Source organism: Muscardinus avellanarius, assembly GCF_963383645.1.
Source record: "Muscardinus avellanarius genome assembly, chromosome: 21".
NCBI lineage: Eukaryota > Metazoa > Chordata > Mammalia > Rodentia > Gliridae > Muscardinus > Muscardinus avellanarius.
Window position 1 is genome coordinate 16,105,192 of NC_137807.1, and position 23,754 is coordinate 16,128,945.

The following is a 23,754-nucleotide window of genomic DNA, read 5'->3' on the forward strand; positions in this document are numbered from 1 at the left end:
AGCCTCAACTCACCCTCCAGCCTCCTGTCGCCAGTGATGCAGAACCCTCAAGGCTGCTCCAATGAGAGCGCTTCAGAGGCTCCTTAAAATTTGGGTCCTCAGAGCATAAAAACAATATATGTGGTACTGGGGTTCCTGGAAACCCTTCTACCTCCGGGCTACACTCCCAGACCTATTTTATAGGTTTTATTTGGAAACAGGGTCTCTTATGCCAGCGCGATCCTCCTGTCTCCACCTCCCAAGCGCGGGGATTACAAGCGTGTGCCACCACGCCCGGCATAAAAACAATATGAATGAGCATGACTACTTGTTTGTAAAGGGAAACATTTCTTTTTTGGGGGGGAGACACTGGGGATTGAACCCAGTGGCACTCTACCTCCAAGCTGCATCCCCAGCCTTTTTTGTCCGTCCGTCCGTCCGTCCGTCCGTCCGTCCTTCCTCCCTCCCTCCCTTCCTTTCTTTCTTTTTGTGGTACTGTGGAAATGGAGCTAGAACCCAGGGCCATTCTATCTGAGCTACACCCCCAGCCAGCCCTATTTTATTTTTAAAGTGTGTGTGTGTGTGTGTGTGTGTGTGTGTGTGTGTGTGTGTGTGTGTGTGTGTGTTAGTTACTAGAACCCAGGGGCTTTCTACCTCTGGGCTCTACTCCCAGAACTATCCTATATTTTATTTGGAAACAGGGTCACCAAGCTGCTGAGAGCCTCACTTAGTAAGTAGCTGAAGCTGGCTTCGATCCTGTACGATCCTCCTGTCGCATCCTCTCAAGTATTGGGATTACAAGCGTGCACCACCATGCCCAGCTTTAGTTTTTATTTTGAAACAGGGTCTCAGTTGCTGAGGCTGTCCCCGAATGTGCCATCCTCCTGTCTCTGCCTACCAAGTACTGGATTTGCAGCCTGGGATTACAGGTATGTTCCATTATGCCCGGTTTGAACAGATTTTTTTTTAGGGTACTGGGAATGGAACCCATGGGCATTCTATCACCCAGCCCTATTATTATTAGTCTTTATTTTGAAACAGGGTCTCACTAAGTTGCAGAGGGCCTCACGAAGTAGCTGAGGCTGACCAAGAACCTGGATCCTCCTGTCTCTGCCTCCCAAGTACTGGGATTGCAAGCGTGCGCCACCACACCCAGCTTGGGGTGGAGCGGGGCTGCGTGGTCGGGGCGAGGCCTGGGCTGTGCCGGGCTGACCTGTGGAAGCGAGTTGCCCTCGTGGTGAGGATGCGCTCCTGCTGCTGCTGGCGCCACAGTCCACGCCATGTGCGGAAGGCGGCGGGCAGGGTTCTCTGCTGGAAGTGACGGTCTGCTCTGGCCTGCAGTAGCTAAAGCAAAATAACGAACGACCTTTGTGTGATACTGAGGACTGAACCCAGAGGCATTCTCTCTCTGTACACAGCCCCAGCTCGATTTTATTTTTATTTATTTTTTGCGGTACTGGGGATGGAACCCAGGGGCCTTCTACCTCCAAGCTACACGCCCTGCCCTATTTTTTATTCTTTATTTTGAAACAGAGTCTCACTGAGTTGCGAAAGGCCTAAGTAGCTGAGGCTGGCTGCGAACTGCGATCCTCCTGTCTCAGCCTCCCATTGCTGGGATTACACGCCTGCGCCACCACGCAGGTTTCTAAGAAAGTCACTAAGTTGTCAAGGATGGCTTCGAACCTGAGATCTTCCTGTCGCAGCCTCCCAAGTACTGAGATGATTGGTGTGCACCACCCCACCTGGCTGTCAGTATTTAACTCAGTGATAATACCTATGGCTATTTGTTTTTCTCTCTTTTTTCTTTTTGTGGTGCTGGGGATATAACCTGCGGCATTCTACCTCTGAGCTCTCTTCCCAAGCCCTTTTCATTTTGAAATAGGCTCTCACTACATTGGTGAGGCTGGCCTTAAACCTGTGATCCTTCTGTCTCAGCCTCCCAAGTGCTGAGATGGCAGGCCCAGCTCCCTTGAGCTGTTCATTACAGCAGCCTCTCCTGCAAAGCTGAGCAAGGTGTCCTGGCACCCCTTTCCCAAGAATGCACCCCAAGCCAACGGGTCCAGGGGCCGGGTGGCCGCACTACCTGCTGTGAGCCTCCATACCTGCTTGGATCTTCTCCTCTGGCTGTGCTGTGACCACAGTGTGAAATACTTGCGCAGCAGGGTTCTCCTGGAACAAAGCAGAGAACACCGAGGCTCATCTGTGCCTTCAGGTTGCAGGCTTTGAAAATTCTACTTTGCCGGGCGTGGTGGCGCACGCTTGTCATCCCCGCGCTTGGGAGGCAGAGACAGGAGGATCGCGCAGGTTCGAAGCCAGCCGCGCGCGCTGGCTTAGGAGACCCTGTTTCCAAATAAAAATGTAAAAATAGGTCTGGGAGTGTAGCCCGGAGGTAGAAGGGCTTCCAGGAACCCCAGTACCACCAAAAAAAAAAAAAAAAAAAAAAAAAAGAAAATTCTACTTTGAAAAAAAAAAAAAAGAAAAGAAAATTCTACTTTGGAGCCGGGCGTGGTGGCGCACGCTTGTAATCCCTGTGCTTGGGAGGCTGAGACAGGAGGATCGCACCGGTTCGAAGCCGGCCTCAGCTACTTAGTGAGGCTCTCGGCAACTTAGTGAGACCAAGTTTCCAAATAAAATATTAAAAAAAAAAAAGGTCTGGGAGTATACCCCGGAGGTAGAAAGCCTCTGGGTTCCACCCCCAGTACCACGTATGTGTGTGCGCATGCACATGTGTGTTTTACTTGGGTTGGACCCCAGGGACTTTCTACCCACAAGCTACACCCCTAGCCCTATTTTTTTTTTTTTTTTGGTGGTACTGGGGTTCCTGGAAGCCCTTCTACCTCCGGGCTACACTCCCACACCTATTTTTTTTACATTTTCATTTGGAAACAGGGTCTCCTAAGCCAGCGCGCACGGCTGGCTTCGAACCTGCGCGATCCTCCTGTCTCTGCCTCCCAAGCGGGGGGATTACAAGCGTGCGCCACCACGCCCGGCCTATTTTTTTTTTTTTTTAATTTTGTTGTTTTGTTTTATTTTGTTTTGCGGGTCTAGGGATGGAACCCAGGGGCATTCAACCTCCAAGCTATACTCCCCACCCTATTTTTTATTCTTTATTTTGAAACAGGGCCTCACTGGGTTGCAATCCCAGTACTTGGGAGGCTGAGATTCACGGCCAGCCTCAGCTAGTTAGTGAGGCCCTCTGCAACTCAGTGAGATCCAGTTTCAAAATAAAGAATAAAAATTAGGGCAGGGGGTATAGCTCGGAGGTTGAATGCCTCTGGGTTCCATCCCCAGACCCGCAATAAATAAATAAATAAATAAATAAATAAATAAATAAATAAATAAAAATAAGAAAATAAAGAATATAAAATAGGGCTGAGGTTGTAGCTTGAAGGTAGAATGTCCCTGGATTCAATTCCCAGTTCCTCCCCTCCCAATAAAATCACCAATTTTCTTTCTCTTTCCCTCTCTTTCAGCCTCCCTCTTTCTCTATTTCTTTCCCTTGTTGCTGGGGATCAAATCCAGGGCCTCCTGTATTCTAAGCACCCTACCATTGAGCCACACCTCTAGCCCCAATGACTCACTGTAACCCTAATTAAACCACCAGGCATAACCGGGCATTGTAGGGCACGCCTGTCAACTTAATACTTGGGGGCTGAGACAGGAGGATCACAGGCTCAAGGACAGCCTTGGCAATTTAGTGAGGCCCTCTACAAAAGGCCTGTTTCAAAATAAAAACTAACAGCCGGGCGTGGTGGCGCATGCTTATAATCCCCGTGCTTGGGAGGCTGAGACAGGAGGATTGCACAGGTTCAAAGCCAGCCTCAGCTACTTAGTGAGGCTTTCGGCAACTTTTAGTGAGACCCTGTTTCCCAATAAAATATAAAATAGGTCTGGGAGTATAGCCTGGAGGTAGAAAGCCTCTGGGTTCCACTCCCAGTACCACCAAAAAAAAAAAAAAAAAAAGGGACACTTGTAATTCCTGTACTTGGGAGGCTGAGACAGGAAGATCTTGCAGGTTTGAAGCCAGCCTCAGCTACTTAGTGAGGCTCTCAGCAACTTAGTGAAACCCTGTTTCCAAATAAAATACAAAATAGGTGTGGGAGTATAGCCCAGAGGTAGAAGGCCCCTGGATTCCATCCTCAGTACCACAAAAATAAATAAATAAATAAATAAATAAATAAATAAATAAATATAAAAATTAAGGCTAGAAGTATAGGCAGAGGCACAACAACCTTAGTATCACTAAAAGAAACAAAACCAAACCAAAGAAAACCTCCAGGGACTTGTAAGATAAGTATAAAATCCCACGGACACTCTCAACTTTCTGGTTTTACGGCCACACTTTGGAGCTTAGATAGGACTATCCGGACCTGTAACAGGCCTCACGTTACTGAGACATATTGCAATTAGAGCCACGCTCAATGTTGTAAGCCAGGATTTAGAACAATGACCCGGCTGGACAAGTTTGAGTCAGGATATACTGGGATTCTCACTCGTTAAAAACGCTCCCAGACCGGCGATGCAGCTCAGGGGCAGAGCACCCGAAACGCCCCAGGATTAAGTCCTGGCCCCCAAAGTAAGTTGATGAACCGAAAATGGCCCAAAGTTGGGCCTGTAAATTATGCAAATTAAACTGATTTTACTTGATTTTACTGTGAGAAAGGGAAGGCACCAGAGTAAGACAATGATACTAAATACATTAAACATCTTTCTGCCTGCCTCCCTTCCTCTCTCCTTTCTTTCTTTCTTTCTTTCTTTCTTTCTTTCTTTCTTTCCTTCTTTCTTTCTTTCTTTCTTTCTTTCTTTTTCTGTGATACTGGGGATGGAACCCAGGGGCATTCTACCCTCAAGCTACTCCCCTCGCCTTATTTTATATTTTATTTTGAAACAAAGTCTCAATAAGTTGCAGAAGCCTCACTAAGTAGCTGAAGCTGGCCAGAAACCTGTGATCCTCCTGTCTCAGCCTCCAAAGTACTGGGATTACAAGCGTGCCCCACCACGACCAGCTTCAAGAGACCTGTTTTTGTGGTATTGAGGGCTAATCCAGGGCAGAGCTACACCCCCAGGTCTATTTTTTATCCTTTATTTTAAAACAGGGTCTCAGCCAGGTGTGGTGCACGCTTGTAATCCCAGCATTCCGGAGGCTGAAGACCGCGGTTCGTGGCCAGCCTCAGCTCTTAGTGAGGCCCTTTACAACTCTGTGAAACCCTGTTTCAAAAAAAAAAAAAGGAATCGATGCTGGGCATGGTGGTGCACGCTTGTAATCCCCGCGCTTGGGAGGCAGAGACAGGAGGATCGCGCAGGTTCGAAGCCAGCCTCTCTGGCTGAAGAGGCCCTGTATCCAAATAAAAATATAAAATAAGTCTGGGAGTGTAGCCCGGAGGTAGAAGGGTTTCCAAGAACCCCAGTACCACCAAAAATAAATAAATAAATAAAATAAAATAAAATAAAAAAACCTAAAAGGAATAAAAAACTAGGGCTGGGTGTGTAGTTTGGAGGTTGAATGCCCCCGGGTTCCATCCCCAGTACCACACACACACACACACACACAAAAAGTAGGTCAGAATCAAGAAGTGTCTGGGAGAGGCCTGAGCCCTACCTGTGGTGGCCCCAGGCCGCATGCAGTGAGGGCAGCCGAGCCCTCTCCTCCTTCTGCTCCACCCGGGCCTGCCAGAGATTCCAGAAGCCTTGCAGCAGCTAAAGCAAAGAGGGGAGAAGGAGGGAACTTACCGAGGTGAAAGCAGAGAGCGCCCGCACCTTGGTGCACCTTCCCCCAGAAGAGCACCCCCCCCCCCCGCATCACTCCCCCAGGCATCAACAGGGGCTTGCAGAATAGCTGTGGCAGAACTATACTGCTCTCCTGGGAAATCATAAAAGCCAAAGAGATGGTTCTTCCAAACTATGGAAGTAGGGATGAAGATGCTCTTCCTAACCTGAGCCTCATGGTAGGCCAAGGCCATTTTTTTTTTTTACAGGTCTGAGGATGGAACCCAGGGGCATTCAACCCTGGAGCTATACCCCCTGCCCTATTTTTTATTCTTTAATTTAAAACAGAGTCTCACTAAGTTGCAGAGGGCCTCACTAAGGAGCTGAGGCTGGCTGCAAACCGCGATCCTCGCGTCTCAGCCTCCCGAATACTGGGATTACAAGCGTGTGCCACCACGCCCGGCTTAGGCAAGGCCATTTTAAAAAGTCACCTTGGAAATTAAAACTAGTCTTACCACACATTACCCGCCATGGGGGGGGTCTTGCCAAGAGTAGTCAGCTTCAGCTGGGCATGATGGCTCACAACTGAATACTAGCATTTGGGAAGCTGAGACAGGTGGATCCGGGTTCGCAGCCAGCCTCAGCAATTTGTTGAGGCCTTTTGCAACTCACTGAGACCCTGTTTCAAAATAAAAAGTAGGCTGGGTGTGGTGGCACACACTTGTAATCCCAGTATTTGGGAGGTGAAGACCAGAGGATCAATCACGGTTCGTGGACAGCCTCAGCTACTTAGTGAGGCCCTTCAAAACTCAGTGAGACCCTGTTTCAAAATAAAGAATAAAATATAAGGGCTGAGGTGCAGCTCGAAGGTAGAATGCCCCTGGGTTTCATCCCCAGTACTTCAAAAATAAAAGTAAAAAAAGTAAAAAATAAAAATAAGGCTGCGAGCCGGGCATGGTGGCGCACGCTTGTAATCCCCGCGCTTGGGAGGCTGAGACAGGAGGATCACGCTGGTTCGGAGCCAGCCTCGCTGGCTTAAGTGACCCTGTTTCCAAATTAAAAAAAAAAAAAAAAAAGGTCTGGGAGTGTAGCCCAGAGGTAGAAGGGCTTCCAGGAACCCCAGTACCACCAAAAAAAAAAAAAAAAAAAAAAAAAAAAATAATAATAATAATAATAATAATAATAATAATAAGGCTGCGAGCCGGGCGTGGTGGCGCACGCTTGTAATCCCAGCATTTGGGAGGCTGAGACTGGAGGATCACGGTTCGCCGACAGCCTCAGCTACTTAGTGAGGCCCTCTGCAACTCAGTGAGACCCGGTTTCAAAATAAAAATAAAAATAGGACGGGGGTGTAGCTCAGAGATCGAATGCTCCTGGGTTTCATCCCCAGACCTGCAACAACAACAACAAAAATAGGGCTGCGGGTATAACTCGGAGGTAGAATGCCCCTGGGTTCCAGCCCCAGTACCACAAAACAAACAAACAAACAAACAAACAAACAGACAAACAAACATGTGTGGTTTCCTATGTTAATTATACTTCAATAAAGTGGTTTTATGAAAGAAGGAGCCTGAGCTATACTTTCTCGTCTCCCCTGAGTTCCTCTGCCACACCCCACAGCAAGGCCGACAGAGGATGCTAGATTCTAGGTTTTCCAGTCCCTAGAACTGTAAATCAAATAAACTATTGTTTATAAATTACCCAGTCTTCGTTACTCAATTATAGCAACAGAAAATGGGTTAGGACTGGGGGTATCTTCAGGACTCCCCTATCCAAGGAGAGATACCAGGGGGGAGAGCAGGCCTGGTGCTAAGAACCGAGGTACAAATTTGGGGATTTGGGGGTCACTGGAGGACCAGAAGCAAACACCTCATTGTGGATATGAAGATACTTCATTAACAGATCAATTCTGCTTAATCTGTAAATTTATCACATTAAAAATTATAATAGAGCCGGGCGTGGTGGCGCACGCTTGTAATCCCAGCATCTGGGAGCCTGAGACAGGAGGATCTGGGTTCAAGGACAGCCTCAACCACTACTTAGTGAGGCCCTCTGCAACTCCAGTGAGACCCTGTTTCAAAATAAAGAATAAAAAATAGAATGCCCCTGGGTTCCATCCCTGGTAACACACACACACACACACACACACACACACACACACACACACACACACACACACTTATAATCACCCAGCTATAGTGGAGAGGTTGAGATAGGAGTATTAAAGGCCAACCACAGCAACTTAGCAAAGACCTCAGCAACTTAGTGAGCCTGAAACCCTGTTTCAAAATGAAAAGGGCTAGGGGTGTAGCTCAGAGGGAGATTCCCTTCCCTGGGTTCAGTCCCTAGTACTAAACACACAAAAAAATTATTTTGGGGGGAGATGAGGGCAATGGAGGGACTAAGAAAGCTGGGTTTTGTTGTTGTTGTGGGTTTTTTGTTTTTTTTTTTTTTTTGGTACTGGGGCTTGAACTCAGGGGCATTCTACCTCCAACATAGACCCCCAGTCCTTTTTATTTTGAAACAGGATCTTGCTAAATTGCTGAGGCTGGGCTGAACCTGTGACCCTGCTGCCTCAGCCTCCCAAATACTGCCGTTACAGGTGTGAGGCACCACGCTAGCCTTGGGAAGTTAATTTAAGGGTCATATGGAAAAATAAATCATTAAGCCAGGTGTGGTGGCATAGGCCTGTAATCCCAGTACTTGGGAGGCTGAGACAGCAGGATCACAGGTTCAAGGCCAGCTTCGGCAAGTAGTGAGACGCTTATCAGACTAGGGAGACCTTGTTTCAAAATGAAAATGAAAATAAAAATAAAACAGAGCTAGGGGCGTAGTCCTGAGCTCTAACCTGAAGTACACAGAGTAAAGGAAAATTAAATGACATCCAAAGGAAGAAATCAGAAAAACGGAGACTATGGGATGTTGTACAAAAAAAAAAAAAAAAAAAAAAAAAAAAAAACTGGCCTGCCCTTTTCAAAATATCAATGTAATTTTAGAGAAAAAGTATGCATTATTATTTGTGTGTGTGTGGTACTGGGAATGGAACCAAGGGGCATTCTACCTCCCAGCTACATCCCTACCCCTGTTTTTTATTTTTTTTGAAACAAGGTCTCACTGAGTTGCAAAGGGCCTCACCAAGTAGCTGAGGCTGACCGTGAACCAGCCTCCCAAGTAGTAGGATTACAAGTGTGTGCCACCACGTCCAGTTTACAACTGACTTTTAAAAATTTGTACATGGGCTGAACCCAGGGGAATTCCATCTCTGAGCTCCACGCCCAGCCCTTTTTATTTTTTAGTTTTGAAACAACATCTTGCTAGGTTTCTGAGAGTCTCAGTATGGTGCTGAGGCTGGCCTCCAAACTGGGATCCTTCTGTCTCAGCTGCCCAAGGACTGGGAGGACAGGCGTGCGCCACCATGCCTGGTTTTTATCTTACTTCTGTGTAATTCATAAGAAAATTAAGCAAATGTTGGCAAATGCTGCATCTAAGTAGCAACTATTTATACATTAATGGTGTTATTCTTTCTACTTTTCTGCAGGTTGAAAATTTCCATAAAACAACAACAAAATCCCACTTTCCTACAGCCAGAAGCATGATGGTCAGACAGACATATAATGGTGACACGGCACAGCCTTCCATAGCACAGGCCTCCGGGGGTCTCACCACGGGCCCGGCACCAGCGGAGGAGTGTGGTGCACGCCTGCAATCCCAGCACTTGGGAGGCCGAGACAGGTGGATCACAGGTTCAAGGACAGCCTCAGCAAGTAGTGAGACTCATCAACCTAGTGAGATCTTGATTCAAGAAAATAAAAATAAAATATGGCTGGGGGTGTAGCTTGGAGGTAGAATGCCTCTGGGTTCAATCTCCAGTGCCAACACACACACACACACACACACACACACACACACACACAGCCCTTGGCCTTTGAGTCAATGGGTAATTTTCTCAGCAAACAGATTGAAAACAAGAGCTTCTCTATCAACCAGTATGGATTACAAAAGAAAATGGGCATTAAAATTTTGGCATCTAAATCCTGGACAAGCCGGGCGTGGTGGTGTACACTTGTAATCCCCGCGCTTGGGAGGCAAAGACAGGAGGATCACACAGGTTCGAAGCCAGCCTCGCTGGCTTGAGAGACCCTGTTTACAAATAAAAATATAAAATAGGTCTGGGAGCATAGCCTGGAGGTAGAAGGGTTTACAAGAACCCCAGTACCACCAAAAATAATAAATAAATAAATAAATAAATAAATAAATAAGTAAATAAAAAACCTGGACAAATCTCTGAGATGAGATGTTAAAAAAAAAAAGGAGCGAGTGAGAGAGATGACGTCAGAGCGTCAGCGACCCGCAGGTGCCCTCACCCTGATGACGTGCTGCTGGTGGGCGAGGTTCCTTCTGATGCGCTGGAGACGGGCACGAGCCACATTGTCTTTAAGGGCTCTAAAGCCCAAGTGCTAGCAAGGAAAGAACAGATGATCACAAAGAATCCGCAGTCTTAGAAATAAGTACAGACACATAAGTGGAGCACGTGGCACAAGCCGGAAATCCCAGCACTTGGGAGACTGAGACAGGACCGCAGGTTCACAGCCAGCCTCGGCTACTTCCTGAAGCCCTCTGCAATGTAGTGAGACCCTGTGCCAAAATAAAAAATAAAAAATAGGCCTGAAGAGCTGGGCGTGGTGGCGCACGCTTGTAATCCCAGCATTCGGGAGGCTGAGACCGGAGGATCACGGTTCGCGGACAGCCTCAGCTACTTAGTGAAGCCCTCTGCAACTCAGTGAGACCCGGTTTCAAAATAAAGAATAAAAATAGGGCAGGGGATGTGGCTCGGAGATCAAATGCCCCTGGGTTCCATCCCCAGACCCGCCAAAAAAAAAAAAAAAAAAAAAAAAAAAAAAGAACCTAGTAGTAGCCAGCCCGTACTGCAGGAGCACTGTATTTGCTAACCCTCCCCCTGCCATCCACTGATGTGTTAAGGACAGACAGGCCTCATCTCTGACGAGAAAGACCCCGTGACATAGAGGAGCGTTCTCCAAAGGTCAAACATCGACTTTCACAAAAAAACAAAATAAAACAAAACTTTTGGCCTGTGGCAGTTTTTTGTATCACACAAGGGTCAGTGCATATATTCATAGTGTGTGTGTGTTTTACTGTGTTATTGAACCCAGGGCCATTCTACCTCTGAGCTACTCCCCTAAGCCCATTTTTTTTTTTAAACAGTCTCTTTTTCTTTCTTTTTTTTTTTTTTTTTTTTTTTGCGGGTGTGGGGATGGAAGCCAGGGGCTCTACTACTGAGCTATACTCTAGCCCTTTTTATTTTTTTTTTTAATTTGAGACAGGACCTTGCTAAGTTGCCCAGACTGGTCCAGAACTTTTGATCCTCCCACCTCGGCCTCCCGAGTAGCTGGGATGACAGGCCCGAGGCACTGCATCTGGCTAAACGCTTTCCTCTTGTGCTCTACAGAACCCCAGCACCTCATGGGGTGAGGAGAGGGGCACAGGGACAACGGCACTCACTCCGCTCAGCACTGCAGAATCCTGCCACACTAACCAACAGAATCTCACTAAGTCCCTGAGGCTGGCCTCGAAGCTGTAATCCTCCTGTCTCAGCCTCCCAGGTACTGGGATTCCAGGCATGCGCCACCACGCCCGGCCACGCGGTGGCTCTTACCAGCAGGCTGTGCCGGCGGTGGTCTTCTGCCAACTCACACCGAGCAGCTTCTTCTGCACACAGCAGCATGTCTGCCAGGAAGTCAAGGCCTCCAGGCTCAACAAGGTCCCTGCCCCGCACGTGCGTCCCTTCCGCGTGACCAACAGAAGGGCCACCACTGCAGGAGAAAAGAGCCTGCCAGGCGGGCTGCGCTACCTGTCGACTCCTGAATAGCCAGGGAAGCAGAGGGCCGGGGTCCCCACGTGCTCCTTACCCAAGAGGTGTCCTTGCCTCTCACCCCTCGGATGCCCACAGAACGGGAGATGAAGAGAGGCTGAGAGCTGCCCGGTCTGGGTGAACATTTCAGATTGCCATGTCATGGGCGCCACTCCTTGCCCCTCTGCACTCTGACTTGGTATCAAGATGCGGCAGATGTTTTGAGCTAAAACCCTCGGAGTTCTTTTCTTTTTTATATGGTACCTGGGATGCAGCCCGGGAGCATTCTACCGGGTCTCACTGAGTTGCAAAGGGCTCCACTAAGTAGCTGAGGCTGGCCACGAACTGTGATCCTCCGGTCTCAGCCTCCCAAGTGCTGGGATTACAAGCGTGCACTACCATGGCTTGTCCATTCTTTTATTTTATTTATTCTTTTTTCTTGATGGTAATGGGGATGGAACCCTTCTACCTCCGGGTTACACTTCCAGACTTATTTTATATTTTATTTGGAAACAGGGTCTTTTAAGCCAGAGAGGCTGGCTTCAAACCTGCACGATCCTCCTGTCTCCGCCTCCCAAGTGCGGAGATTACAAGTGTGCGCCACCACGCCCAGCATTATTCTTTTATTTTAAAACAGGGTCTCACTAAGTTGCTGAGGCTTGATGAGAGCCCTTGGTCCTTCGGTCTTGGCCTCCCAAGTACTGGGATCATAAGTGTGCGCCACCACGCCCAGCGTTGGGACCTATTTTCAAACCCATCTTCGTCCCATTCCCTCAGCTACACCACCAGCAAGCCCGTGCGCTTCCTCCTGAGCCTCCCTGCCAGCCATGCCTCCTGCCAGGGACTCCACACACCTGGCCCGGGGCAAGCCTCTGCCCTCTGCCGTCCTGTCTAAGGCCCAAAGATCACAGCACCTTTATTTATCTTTTGCATGCATAATCCCAGTTCAACAAGAAAAGCGCAAGAAGTCAACAGAGATAAAGGCCGGCTTAAAATGTTGAGTAATTGCTCTGGCTGACCCTCAGGGTGTATGGGGAGGGGTACTGGGGCATTCTACCTCCCAACTACACTACCAGACCCCTATTTTTGTGTGTGTGTGTGGAACTGGGGATAGAACCCAAAGACATTCTACCTCCGAGCATCACCCCCAGCCCTATTTTTTTTTTTTTTTTTTTTTTTTTGTGCAGGTCTGGGATGGAACCCAGGGGCATTCCAGCTCCGATCTATACCTCCTGCCCTATTTTTTTTTTGGTGGTGCTGGGGATGGAACCCAGAAGCTTTTTACCTTCGGGCTACACTCCCAGACCTATTTTCTATTTTATTTGGAAACAGGGTCTTGCTCAGTTGCTGAGAGCCTCACTAAGTAGCTAAGGCTGGCTTTTGAACCTGTGCAATCCTCCTGTCTCAGCCTCCCAAGAGCTGGGATTATAAGCGTGCGCTACCACTCCCGGCTTATTTTTTTTATTCTCTATTTTGAAACAGGGTCTCACTGAGTTGCAAAGGGCCTCACTAAATAGTAGCTAAGGCTGTCCTCGAACTGTGACCTTCCTGTCTCAGTCTCCCAAATGCTGGGATTACAAGCGTGCGCCACCACCTGGAAACTGCCAGTCCTTTTTATTTTTTATTTGGAAACAGGATCTTGCTCAGTTGCTGAGGTGGGCCTGGATCTCCAATCCCCCTGTCTTAGCCTCCCAAGTACTAGGATTAGAAAAAAATACAGCGTTAGCCGGGCGTGGTGGCGCAAGCTTGTAATCTCCGCGCTTGGAGCCTGAGACAGGAGGATCGCACGGGTTCGAAGCCAGCCTCAGCTACTTAGTGAGGCTCTCAGCAACTTAGTGAGACCCTGTTTCCAAATAAAATATAAAAAAGGTCTGTGAGTATAGACCAGAGGTAGAAAGCCTCTGGGTTCCACTCCCAGTACCACAAAAAAAAAGAGAAAGGATACAGTGTTTCCAGTGTGTGAAGGCCTTCCGAAGGGTCACCCTCAGGGCCAGCCCCTCCACCAGGGCATGGCGGGCATACACGCTCTGCCTCCAGGTCCAGGCCCATTGCCAGTCGCAGAAGCACATCTGGAGCAGGGTGGTGCAGTGGAATCGCTCCGCCATCGCTACAATAGACAAAGGGAGCAAGTGGTGAGAGACAAGCTCGCAGCACCCGTGAGGGGAGCCGTCCTGGCTGGAGAACGCAGGGGTTCGAGACTGATAGGGCAGGTCCCCCACCACCACATGACCCCTCAGCGGGGACAGGAGGCGGAACCCTGGGAGCGATATCGCGAGACAGACTCCACAGGTCACAAGATGACAGATGTCGCGAGAATCGGCATGCCTATAAAACATCGGTATTTCTGATGCGCCACGTGACTCAGTCGGCCAACTGGGACTATGCACGACTCTCCATGACTCTCCAGACACATGGCTCGGTGGTCCCTTCCTCCATGGCCTGCTGACTCCTCAAAGGTGCCGGGTCTGAATAAAGCAGCAGTTTTAGATAACCTGGCTGGTATTTTATCTCCTTTGTGACTCAATTTTCAACATTTCAGAGACCACTCCCACAGAGAAGGCTTAGAGTTCATGAGGCTGGAGGTGGGGAACAGGCTCAGTACACAGGAGGCCTGGGTTTGATCTCCAGTACCAGAGGGTCAGCTGAACACAGTGGGGCACACCTGTCATCCCTGTATCTGGGAGGCTGACAGAGGGATCACAGGTTCGAGGCCAGTGTCAGCAATTCAGTGAAAGCTTTAGCAACTTGGCAAGATCCTGTTTCAAAATAAAATATAAAAGCCGGGTGTGGTGGGATAACTCTTGTTGTAATCCCAGCATTGGGAGGCTGAGACAGGAGATCACAGTTCATGGATAGCCTCAGCTACTTAGCAAGGCCCTTCGCAACTCAGTGAGACCCTGTTTTCAAATAAAGGGAAAAAAATAGGGCTATGGTTGGAGCTCGGGAGGAGAATGCCCCTGGGTTCCATCCCCAGTACCAGAAAAAAAAATTTTTTTATATAAAATAAAATAAACAAAAAATAAAAAAGACTAAAAATAGGCTGAGGTGTAGCTCGGAGGTAGAGTGCCCCTGAGATCCACCCCTACTACCATAAATAAATAAACAAACAAATAGAATATTAAAAATAAAAAGAGCCAAGTATGGTGGTGCACGCTTGTAATCCCAGTACTTGGGAGGCCGAGAGAGGAGGACCACAGGTTCGCGGCCAGCACCACCTACTTAGTGAGGCCCTCCACAACTTAGTGAGGACCTGTTTCAAAATAAAGGATAAAAAAAATAGAGCTAGTGGTGTAGCTCAGAGGTAGATGGGAGGTTCAATCCCTAGTACCACAAAAATAAATAGAGATGGGGATATGGCTCAGTGGAACAGTGCCTCTGGGTTCCATCCTCAGTATGGTTAAAAAAAAATTCAGCCGGGTGTGGTGGCACACACTTGTAATCCATGCGCTTGGGAGGCGGAGACAGGAGGATCGCACAGGTTCGAAGCCAGACTCGCTGGCTTAGGAGACCCTATTTCCAAATTTAAAAAAATATAAAAAATAGGTCTGGGAGTGTAGCCTGGAGGTAGAAGGGTTTCCAGGAATCAGTACCACCCAAAAAAATAAAATTAAAAAAAAGACTAAAAAATAGGACTGGGAGTATAGCTTGGAGGGAGAATGCCCCTGAGTTCCACCTCTGGTACCACACACACACACACACACACACACACACACACACACACAAAAAGCCAAAAGCAATAAATGTGAATTGAGAGGGATTTTTTTTTCTTTTGTGGTACTAGGGATGGAACCCAAGGGCATTGTACCTCTGAGCTATACACCAGGCCTATTTTTTAAGTTTTCTTTTATTTTCTGAAACAGGGTCTTACTGAGTTGCAAAGCACCTCACTAAGTAGCTGAGGCTGGCCACAAACCACAATCCTCCTGTCTCAGCCTCCCAAATACTGGGATTACTAGTGTGCACCACCACGCCTGGCTTCCTTGATCTCTTTTCATCAAAACTTTTGCCTTAGCATAGTTACACATCTTCTTATTAGATATATCTTTTTGGTTTATATGTGGTACTGGAGATTGAACCCAGAGGCATTCTACCTCTGAGGTACACCCCCAACCCTATCTTTTTTTGAGGGGGCAGTACTGGGGATGGAACCCAGGGGCATTCAACCTCCAAGTTATACCCCCAGCCCTATTTTTTAGTCTACATATATATATATATATATATATATATATATTTTTTTTTTTTTTTTTTTTGGTGGGTCTGGGGATGGAACCCAGGGGCATTTGACCTCCAAGGTATACTCTCAGCCCTAGTTTTTATTCTTTATTTTCAAAAAGGGTCTCACTAAGTTGCGAAGGGCCTCACTAAGTAAGTAGCTAAGGCTGTCTGTGAACTGCGATCCTCTGGTCTCAACCTCTGGAATGTTCAGATTACAAGTGTGCGCCACCACGCCTGGCTGTCTTTTTTATTTTTGAAACAGGGTCTGAGTTGCAAGGCTGCTAAGTAGCCGTGGCTGTCTGGTTTTCGCCTCCCAAATGCTGGGATTACAAGCTTGTGCCACCACACCCAGCCTTTATTCTTTTTTTTTTTTTTTTTTTTTGGTGGTACTGGGGTTCCTGGAAGCCCTTCTACTTCCAGGCTACACTCCCAGAGCCATTTTTATTTGGAAAAAGGGTCTCTTAAGCCAGCGAAGCTGGCTTCGAACCTGTGCGATCCTCCTGCCTCCACCTCCCAAGTGCGGGGATTACAAGCGTGCGCCACCACGCCCGGCTCCGGCCTTTATTCTTTATCTTGAAACAGGGTCTCTCTCACTGAGTTGCAGGGGCCTCACTAAGTAGCTGAGGCTGTCCGCGAACCGCGATCCTCCTGCCTCTGCCTCCCAAGTGCTGGGATTACAGGTGTGTGCACCTCACCCCGCTGTAAGACACAACTTCCTAAAGCCCCAGCGGCAGCTGGAGGAGAGCAGACCTGCAGCCAGGCGTCTTCACAGCCGCTGCACTCACCGCCGCGCTGTCGCTTCTCTCTGCGGATGTGCACGTAGTCCAGCCAGGCCCTCAGGGACGTCCGTTTTTGCCAACGCTGACAGTGTCGCACTGCAGAGTTTACCTTCTGTCTCTCCTCTTGGCTGTGCAGGAGCTGCTCTCGCCACCATAACCAAGCCTGGAACCAGAGCAAAGACATCGGTCAACGGAGAAGCAGAGCCAGATGCAGCACACGCTGGTAAAAAACCACAGGAGGATCGCAGGTCCAGGACGGCCTCTGCAAGTAGTGAGACTCATCAACCTAGCAAGACTCTGAGACAGGAGGATCACGGTTCACGGATAGCCTCAGCTACTTAGCAGGGCTCTATGCAACTCAGTGAAACCCTGTTTCAAAAAAATAAAAAGACTAAGAAATAGGGCTGGGGGTGTAGCTCAAAGGTGCAATGCCCCTGGATTCAATCCTCAGTTAAAAAAAAAAAAAAAACAGCCAGGCATGGTGACACACGCTTGTAATCCCAGCATTTGGGAGGCTGAGAAGGGAGGATCGCTGTTTGCTAACAGCCTCAGCTACTTAGTGAGGCTCTCTGCAATTTATTGAGACCTTGTTTCAAAATAAAGAATAAAAAATAGAGCAGAGGGTACAGTTCAGAGGTCAAATGCCCCTGGGTTCCATCCCCAGAACCCACCCCCCTCCAAAAAAAAAAACAGCTGGGGTGATGGCGCACGCTTATAATCCCAGCATTTGGGAGGCTGAGACAGGAGGATCACAGTTTGCAGACAGCCTCCACTATTTAGTGAGGTCCTTTGCAACTCAGTGAGACCCTGTTTCAAAATAAAGAATAAACATCAGGGCTGGGGTGTAGCTTGGAGGTAGAATGCCCCTGGGTTCCATCCTCAGTAACACAAAAAGAAAAAAAAGTACCAAGAGAAGAGAGGTTGATAGGGATAGAGCCTGTATTGATTGTTAATAAGGGCTGTATTAATTGCTAATAAGAACAAGCTTTTAGAGGCAGCATTTGGGAGGCTGAGACAGGAAGATATGGGTTCACGGACAGCCTCAGCTACTCAGTGAGACCCTGATTCAAAATAAAGAATAAAAAGCCGGGGATGGTGGCGCATGCTTGTAATCCTAGCACTTGGGAGGCTGAGACAGGAGGATCACACAGTTTCAAAGCCAGCCTCAGCTACTTAGTGAGACCCTGTTTCCAAATATAGTATAAAATAGGCCTGGAAGTATAGCCCAGAGGTAGAAAAGTCCCTGGGTTCCACCCCCAACACTACCAAAAAAATAAAAAATAAAAAAATAAAAAATAGCCGGGCATGGTGGCACACGCTTATAATCCCGGCATTCGGGAGGCTGAAACTGGCACATCGTGGTTCGTGGACAGCCGCAGCTACTAAGTGAGGCCCTCCACAACTTAGTGAGACCCTGTTTCAAAATAAAGAATAAATATAGGGCAGGGGATGTGGTTCGGAGGTCAAATGCCCCTGGGTTCCACCCCCAGACCCGCAATAAATAAATAAATAAATAATAAAAATAAATGCCTCTGGGTTCCATCCCTAGTACTGCAAAAAAACAAACAAACAAAAAAAAAACCTTTTATACTTAGGCAGAACAATAAAATGTTTTTCTCTGCTTCTAAGCTATCAGCTAAGAGCTGTAGCTAAGACTGACCTTGGCCAGCTAAAAGTTGGCCATTAGCCCTGCTGAACATGGAATGTTAAAACACAAACACTCACTTAGAAAATGAACTACACAGATCTCACAATTACTTAAATAGTTTAGACAAAAGTTAAAAGGACCTATTATTAATTATTAATTACACAAAATAGTTATAGCCCCAAACCCCCATACTTTCAAAGACTATATTTCTGTGTCTTTCTCTTCTTCATTATGAAACAAGTTTTCAAGATAATAAATATCTCCTAGAGGATAGAGACAGAAAAAGGCTGAGAACTCACCAAGGACACAGGAGGGCAATACACGCTTTGAACTTCAAAGTGGGCACATACCATGTAGCCCCTGACCTTGCCAACCAAATAACACACTGTGATCAGTGATCTAACGAAACAGGCTTACACTGCAGAGATAACTGCTGGGCCTGCACCTGCATTTGGGAGCAAAGGAAGACTATCGGCTAAGCAGGATGGGAGAAGGGAAATAAATTTTTTTTTTCCCCAGCATTGAGGATGGAACCCAGGAGCATTCTACCTCTGAGCTACACCCCCAGCCCCCCATTTTTTTTATTCTATATTTTGAAACAGGGTCTCACTGAGTTGCAAAGGGCCTCACTAAGTAGCTGGGGCTGGCCACGAACACTGATCCTCCTGTCTCAGCCTCCCAAATGCTGGGATTACAAGCCTGCGCCACCACACCTGGCTCGTGAATTATTTTAAAAATGTATGTGTTCAGAGACGTCAGTGTCTTACTTTCAAGGCACTCCACTTCAGCCCTTTGACACAGTGCTTTGATTGTTCTGTCTGTTCTTTCTTTCTTTCTTATTTTTTTTGCGGGTCTGGGGCTGGAACCCAGGGGCATTTGACCTCTGAGCTACACTCCCAGCCCTATTTTTTATTCTTTATTTTGAAACCGGGTCTCACTGAGTTGCAGAGGGCCTCACTAAGTATCTGAGGCTGTCCACGAACCATGATCCTTGGGTCTCAGCCTCCCGAATGCTGGGATTCCAAGCGTGTGCCACCACACCCGGCTCTGTCCGTTCTTTCTATCCTTGTGATAATAAAACTCTGCTTAAGCTTGCAGCAGGGTAGTTCTGGCTATTTGTTCTAAACTAGCTAAGAACAAGAACCAACAGCAACATTCCAAACTGTTACAGAAAAGAACCCACCCGGACATCCCAAACAATTACAGAACAAGAACCCACAGCCGACATTCCAAACTGTTACAGTGGTTTTGTTTTCTTTCTAAGGGGTGGGAGTGGGGGAGTTTGGTATTTTTCAGCACTAGGGATTGAACCCAGGGGCATTTTACCTCTGAGTTATACCCCAGCCTTACTTTATGTTTAATTTTGAAATAGGATCTTGCTAAGTTGCCGGGCTGGCTTTGAACCTTTGATCCTCCTGTCTCAGCCTCCCAAATACTGGGATGATAGACCTGCCTAGACCTGCCTGGCTTGGTTTTGTCTTTCAGGATTGAGCTAGGGCCTGGCCAGGCAAGTGCTCGACCACTAGGCTCTATCCATCACTTCCATCCTCCTTTTTGGGGGTGGGAGGATAATACTAATGATGGAACCCAGGGGTGCTTTACCTCTGAGCTACCCCCTAGCCCTCTCCATCTTTTACAATAGGACCTCACTAGATTGCTGAGACTGGCCTAAAACCTACGATCCTCCTGTCTCAGCCTCCAAAGTACTAGGATTACAGGCATACATCCCCATGCCTAGCTCTTTTTTTTTTATTATTTTTCAGTACTGGGGCTACACCCCCAGCCTATTGTTTATTCTTTACTTTGAAACTGGATCTTACTGAGTTGCAAAGGGCCTCACTAAGTAGCTGAGGCTGTCCTCGAACCACAATCCTCCTGGTTCCAGCCTCCCAAGTGCTGGAATTACAAGCGTGTGCCACAATGCCCAAATTTATTTTTGTTTTGAAACAGTCTTGATGAAAGTCTCACTAAATTGCTGAGGGCAGCCTCAAATCTGCAATCTGCTTGTCTCAGACTCCCAAGAGCTAGAATGCCAGGCATGTGCCACTTCACCGAGCTCCAGTGTCCCCTTATATTTATTTATTGTGTACGGTACCAGGGATTGAACCAGGGACGACTTGTCTACTTCTGAGCTATACCCCCAGACCTATTATATTTTTTATTTTTAAACAGGGTCTCAGTAGGTTGATGAGGGTCTATTTGCTGAGGCTGTCCTGAATCTGAAATCCTCCACTATCCTTTTTTTTTTTTTGGTGGGTCTGGGGATGGAACCCAGGGGTATTCGACCTCCAAGCTACAGCCCCTGCCCTATTTTTTATTCTTTATTTGGAAACCGGGTTTCACTGAGTTGCAGAGGGCCTCACTAAGTAACTGAGGCTGTCTGCGAACCACGATCCTCTTGTCCCAGCCTCCTGAATGCTGGGATTACAAGCGTGCGCCACCACGCCCGGCTCTCCACTATCCTTTTTAAAAATTTTATTTTGAAGATGGGCATGGTCTCTGGGCATGGTGGCGCTTGCTTGTAATCCCAGCATTCCAGAGGCTGAGATAGGAGGATCGTGGTTCACGAACAGTCTCAGCTACATAGTGACGCTCTTTGCACCTCAGGACCCTGTTTCAAAATAAAGAATAAAAAACAGGACTGGGAGTGTAGCAGAATCCCCTGAGTTCCATCCTCAGGACTGGAAAAAAAAAAAAAAAAAAAAAAAGGTGGGCGTTGTGGTACAACTGTCATCCTAGTACTTGGGAAGCAGAGACAGAAGGATCACAGGTCAGAGGCCAGCCTCAGCAACTTATCCAGACCCGGAGAAACTTGACAAGATCCTGTTTCAAATTAAACAACAAAGCTGGGCCAGGTGTGGTGATGCACGCATGTAATCCCAACACTTGGGAGGCTGAGACCGGAGGATCGCGGTTCGCGGACAGCCTCAGCTACTTAGTGAGGCCCTCCCTAACTTAGTGAGACCCTGTTTCAAAATAAAGAATAAAAAACAGGGCAGGAGGTGTAGCTCGGAGGTCAAATGCCCCCTAGATTTCATCCCCAGACCTGCAAAAAAAAATCCCTGGTGGTCTGGCCCTGCCTTCTGGGACTGGGGCGGCAGACCCAGAGGCACTCACCCGCAGCTGGAGGCGCAGGGCCCAGTGCCTCGTGGCTGTGGCTTGGAGAGCTCGGCTCACAAGAGCCTGCCCCAGCTGTCGCCTCCACTGGCTCCACCACATCCTGAAGGAGGAAACCAAGATGAATGGTTGGAAGGAAGTATTAGCGAGGAGACGGCAGTCGGGGCCGGACCTCACCCCCACCATTCCCTCACGTGCCAGCTCCAAGCCCACACCTGCTAGACCCCTGCCGGGCTGGAGGGAGCCCAACTATCAAAGAGTCCTAGAAGCTGGGCGTGGTGGCGCACGCTTGTAATCCCAGTGCTTGGGAGGCTGAGACAGGAGGATTGCACAGGTTTGAAACCAGCCTCAGCTACTTTGTGAGACTCTTAGCAACTTAGTGAGACCCTGTTTCCAAATAAAGTATAAAATAGGTCTGGGGGTATAGCCTGGAGGTAGAAAAGCCTGTGGGTTTCACTCCCAGTACCACCAAAAAAAAAGTCCTAGAAGCTGGGCACAGGGGCACACACATGTAATCTCAGTACTTGGGAGGCTGAGAAATGAGGATAGAAGGTTCAAGGCTAGCCTCAGCAATTTAGAAAGACCAGGTTTCAAAATAAAAAATAAGAAAGCTGGGCATGATGGTTCATGCTTGTAATCCTAGTACTTGGGAGGCTGAGAGAGAAGGATCTCAGGTTCACAGACAGCCTCAGCTACTTAGTGAGGTCCTCCGCAACTTAGGGAGACTCTGTTTCAAAATAAGGAATAAAGCCAGGCGTGGTGGCGCACGCTTGTAATCCCCGCACTTGGGAGGCAGAGACAGGAGGGTCGCGTAGGTTCGAAGACAGCCGCGTTGGTTTAAGAGACCCTGTTTCCAAATAAAAATATAAAATAGGTCTGGGAGTGTAGCCCAGAGGTAGAAGGGCTTCCAGAAACCCTAATACCACCCAAAAAAAAAAAAAAAAAAAAGGAATAAAAATAGGGCTGGGAGTGTAGCTCAGAAGGACAATGCCCCTGGGTTCAATCCCTCGTACCTCAAAATAAATAAATAAAAATAAAATAAGAGACAGACATGGTGGTGCGTGCTTGTGTAATACCAGCACTTGGGAGGCTGAGACAGGAGGATCACAGGTTTGTGGCCAGTCTCAGCTACTTAGTGAGGCCCTCTACAGTTTAGGAAGACCCTGTTTCAAAATAAAGAATAAAAAATAGGGCTGGGGGTATGCTCCTGGTTCTATCCCCAGTACCATTAAAAAACAAAACAAAACAAAACAAAAGACAGCGTAGCGTTGCCAAGATACAATGAAAGCTGCTGAAGATAAAAGCTGTTGACCCGCAGGGGAATGAGCGCACTCACTGCAAAATACTCTGCTGCCTGAACTCCAGCGCAGCGGTCCGCATCTGCAGCTTGGTCCTGCGAACAACCACGTAAATCAGCCAGGACTTCCAGGCCTGTCGCATCTTTCGCTTTGCATCTAGACACAACAGACAGAGGTTTTTTTAGGGAGTGACTGGAGGTACGGTACTCTGGGTTGTGATAAAAACTCAAGGGCTCGCTGCGCTCATCCCACCTCTGAATGTGAGTCCCTCGGCCTTCAAGCGCCCCCACCTGGAGAAAGTGTGAAGTGCTACAGAGTTAATAAGGACACAAGTACACAGGGGGAAACTAAAGGATGACAAGCTGCTCAGTGTCTACACGCGCGCGCGTGTGTGCGTGCGTGTGTGCGGTAATGGGGGTGGAACTCGGAGGACTTTCTACCTCCAGGGTCTCACTAAGTTGCTGAGAGCCTCACGAAGTAGCTGAGGCTGGCTTCGAACCCGTGCGACGCTCCTGTCTCGGCCTCCCAAGCGCTGGGATTACAAGCGTGCGCCACCACGCCCGGTATTTGCAAAGCATTTAAGGGGAAGTTAATGTGCTGGACTGTTCAGAATCCTCACATGAAAATACATTATTTTATTTAGGTGTGGTGGCCTGGGCCTGTAATCCCAGTACTTGGGAGGGTGAGACAGGAAGATCTCAGGTTCAAGACCAGCCTCTGGAACTTAGCGAGACTCAGAACTTAGTGAGACCATCTCAAAATAATAATAATAAAAAATATTGCCAGGCGTGGTGGTGCACGCTTGTCATCCCAGCATTCAGGAAGAGACCGGAGGATCATGGTTCGCGGACAGCCTCAGCTACTTAGTGAGGCCCTTTGCAACTCAGTGAGACCCGGTTTCAAAATAAAGAATAAAAAATAGGGCAGGGGGTATAGCTCAGAGGTCAAATGCCCCTTGGGTTCCATCTCCAGACCAGCAAAAAAAACAAAACAAAAAAACAAAACAAAAAACAGAGTCTCATTGAGTTGCAAAGGGCCTCACTAAGTAGCTGAAGCTGTCCGTGAACCAAAATCCTCCTGTCTCAGCCTCCCAAATGCTAGGATTACAAGCATGATCCACCATGCTGGCCTGACTTTGCTAGA

General features: G+C 47.9%; 1 protein-coding gene across 1 annotated transcript in view; it reads right to left on the reverse strand.

Moving 5' to 3' along the window:
* SFI1 (SFI1 centrin binding protein) overlaps positions 1–23,754 on the reverse strand; it is a gene marked incomplete at both ends in the record, with an annotated part of 72,150 nt that overhangs the window by 19,549 nt on the left and 28,847 nt on the right. Inside the window, 9 exon segments of the mRNA XM_080717781.1 lie at positions 1,193–1,323; positions 2,082–2,148; positions 5,579–5,676; positions 10,050–10,142; positions 11,360–11,430; positions 13,500–13,661; positions 16,465–16,711; positions 21,314–21,416; positions 22,650–22,767. Of these exon segments, the coding sequence (XP_080573907.1) occupies positions 1,193–1,323; positions 2,082–2,148; positions 5,579–5,676; positions 10,050–10,142; positions 11,360–11,430; positions 13,500–13,661; positions 16,465–16,711; positions 21,314–21,416; positions 22,650–22,767 (1,090 nt within the window).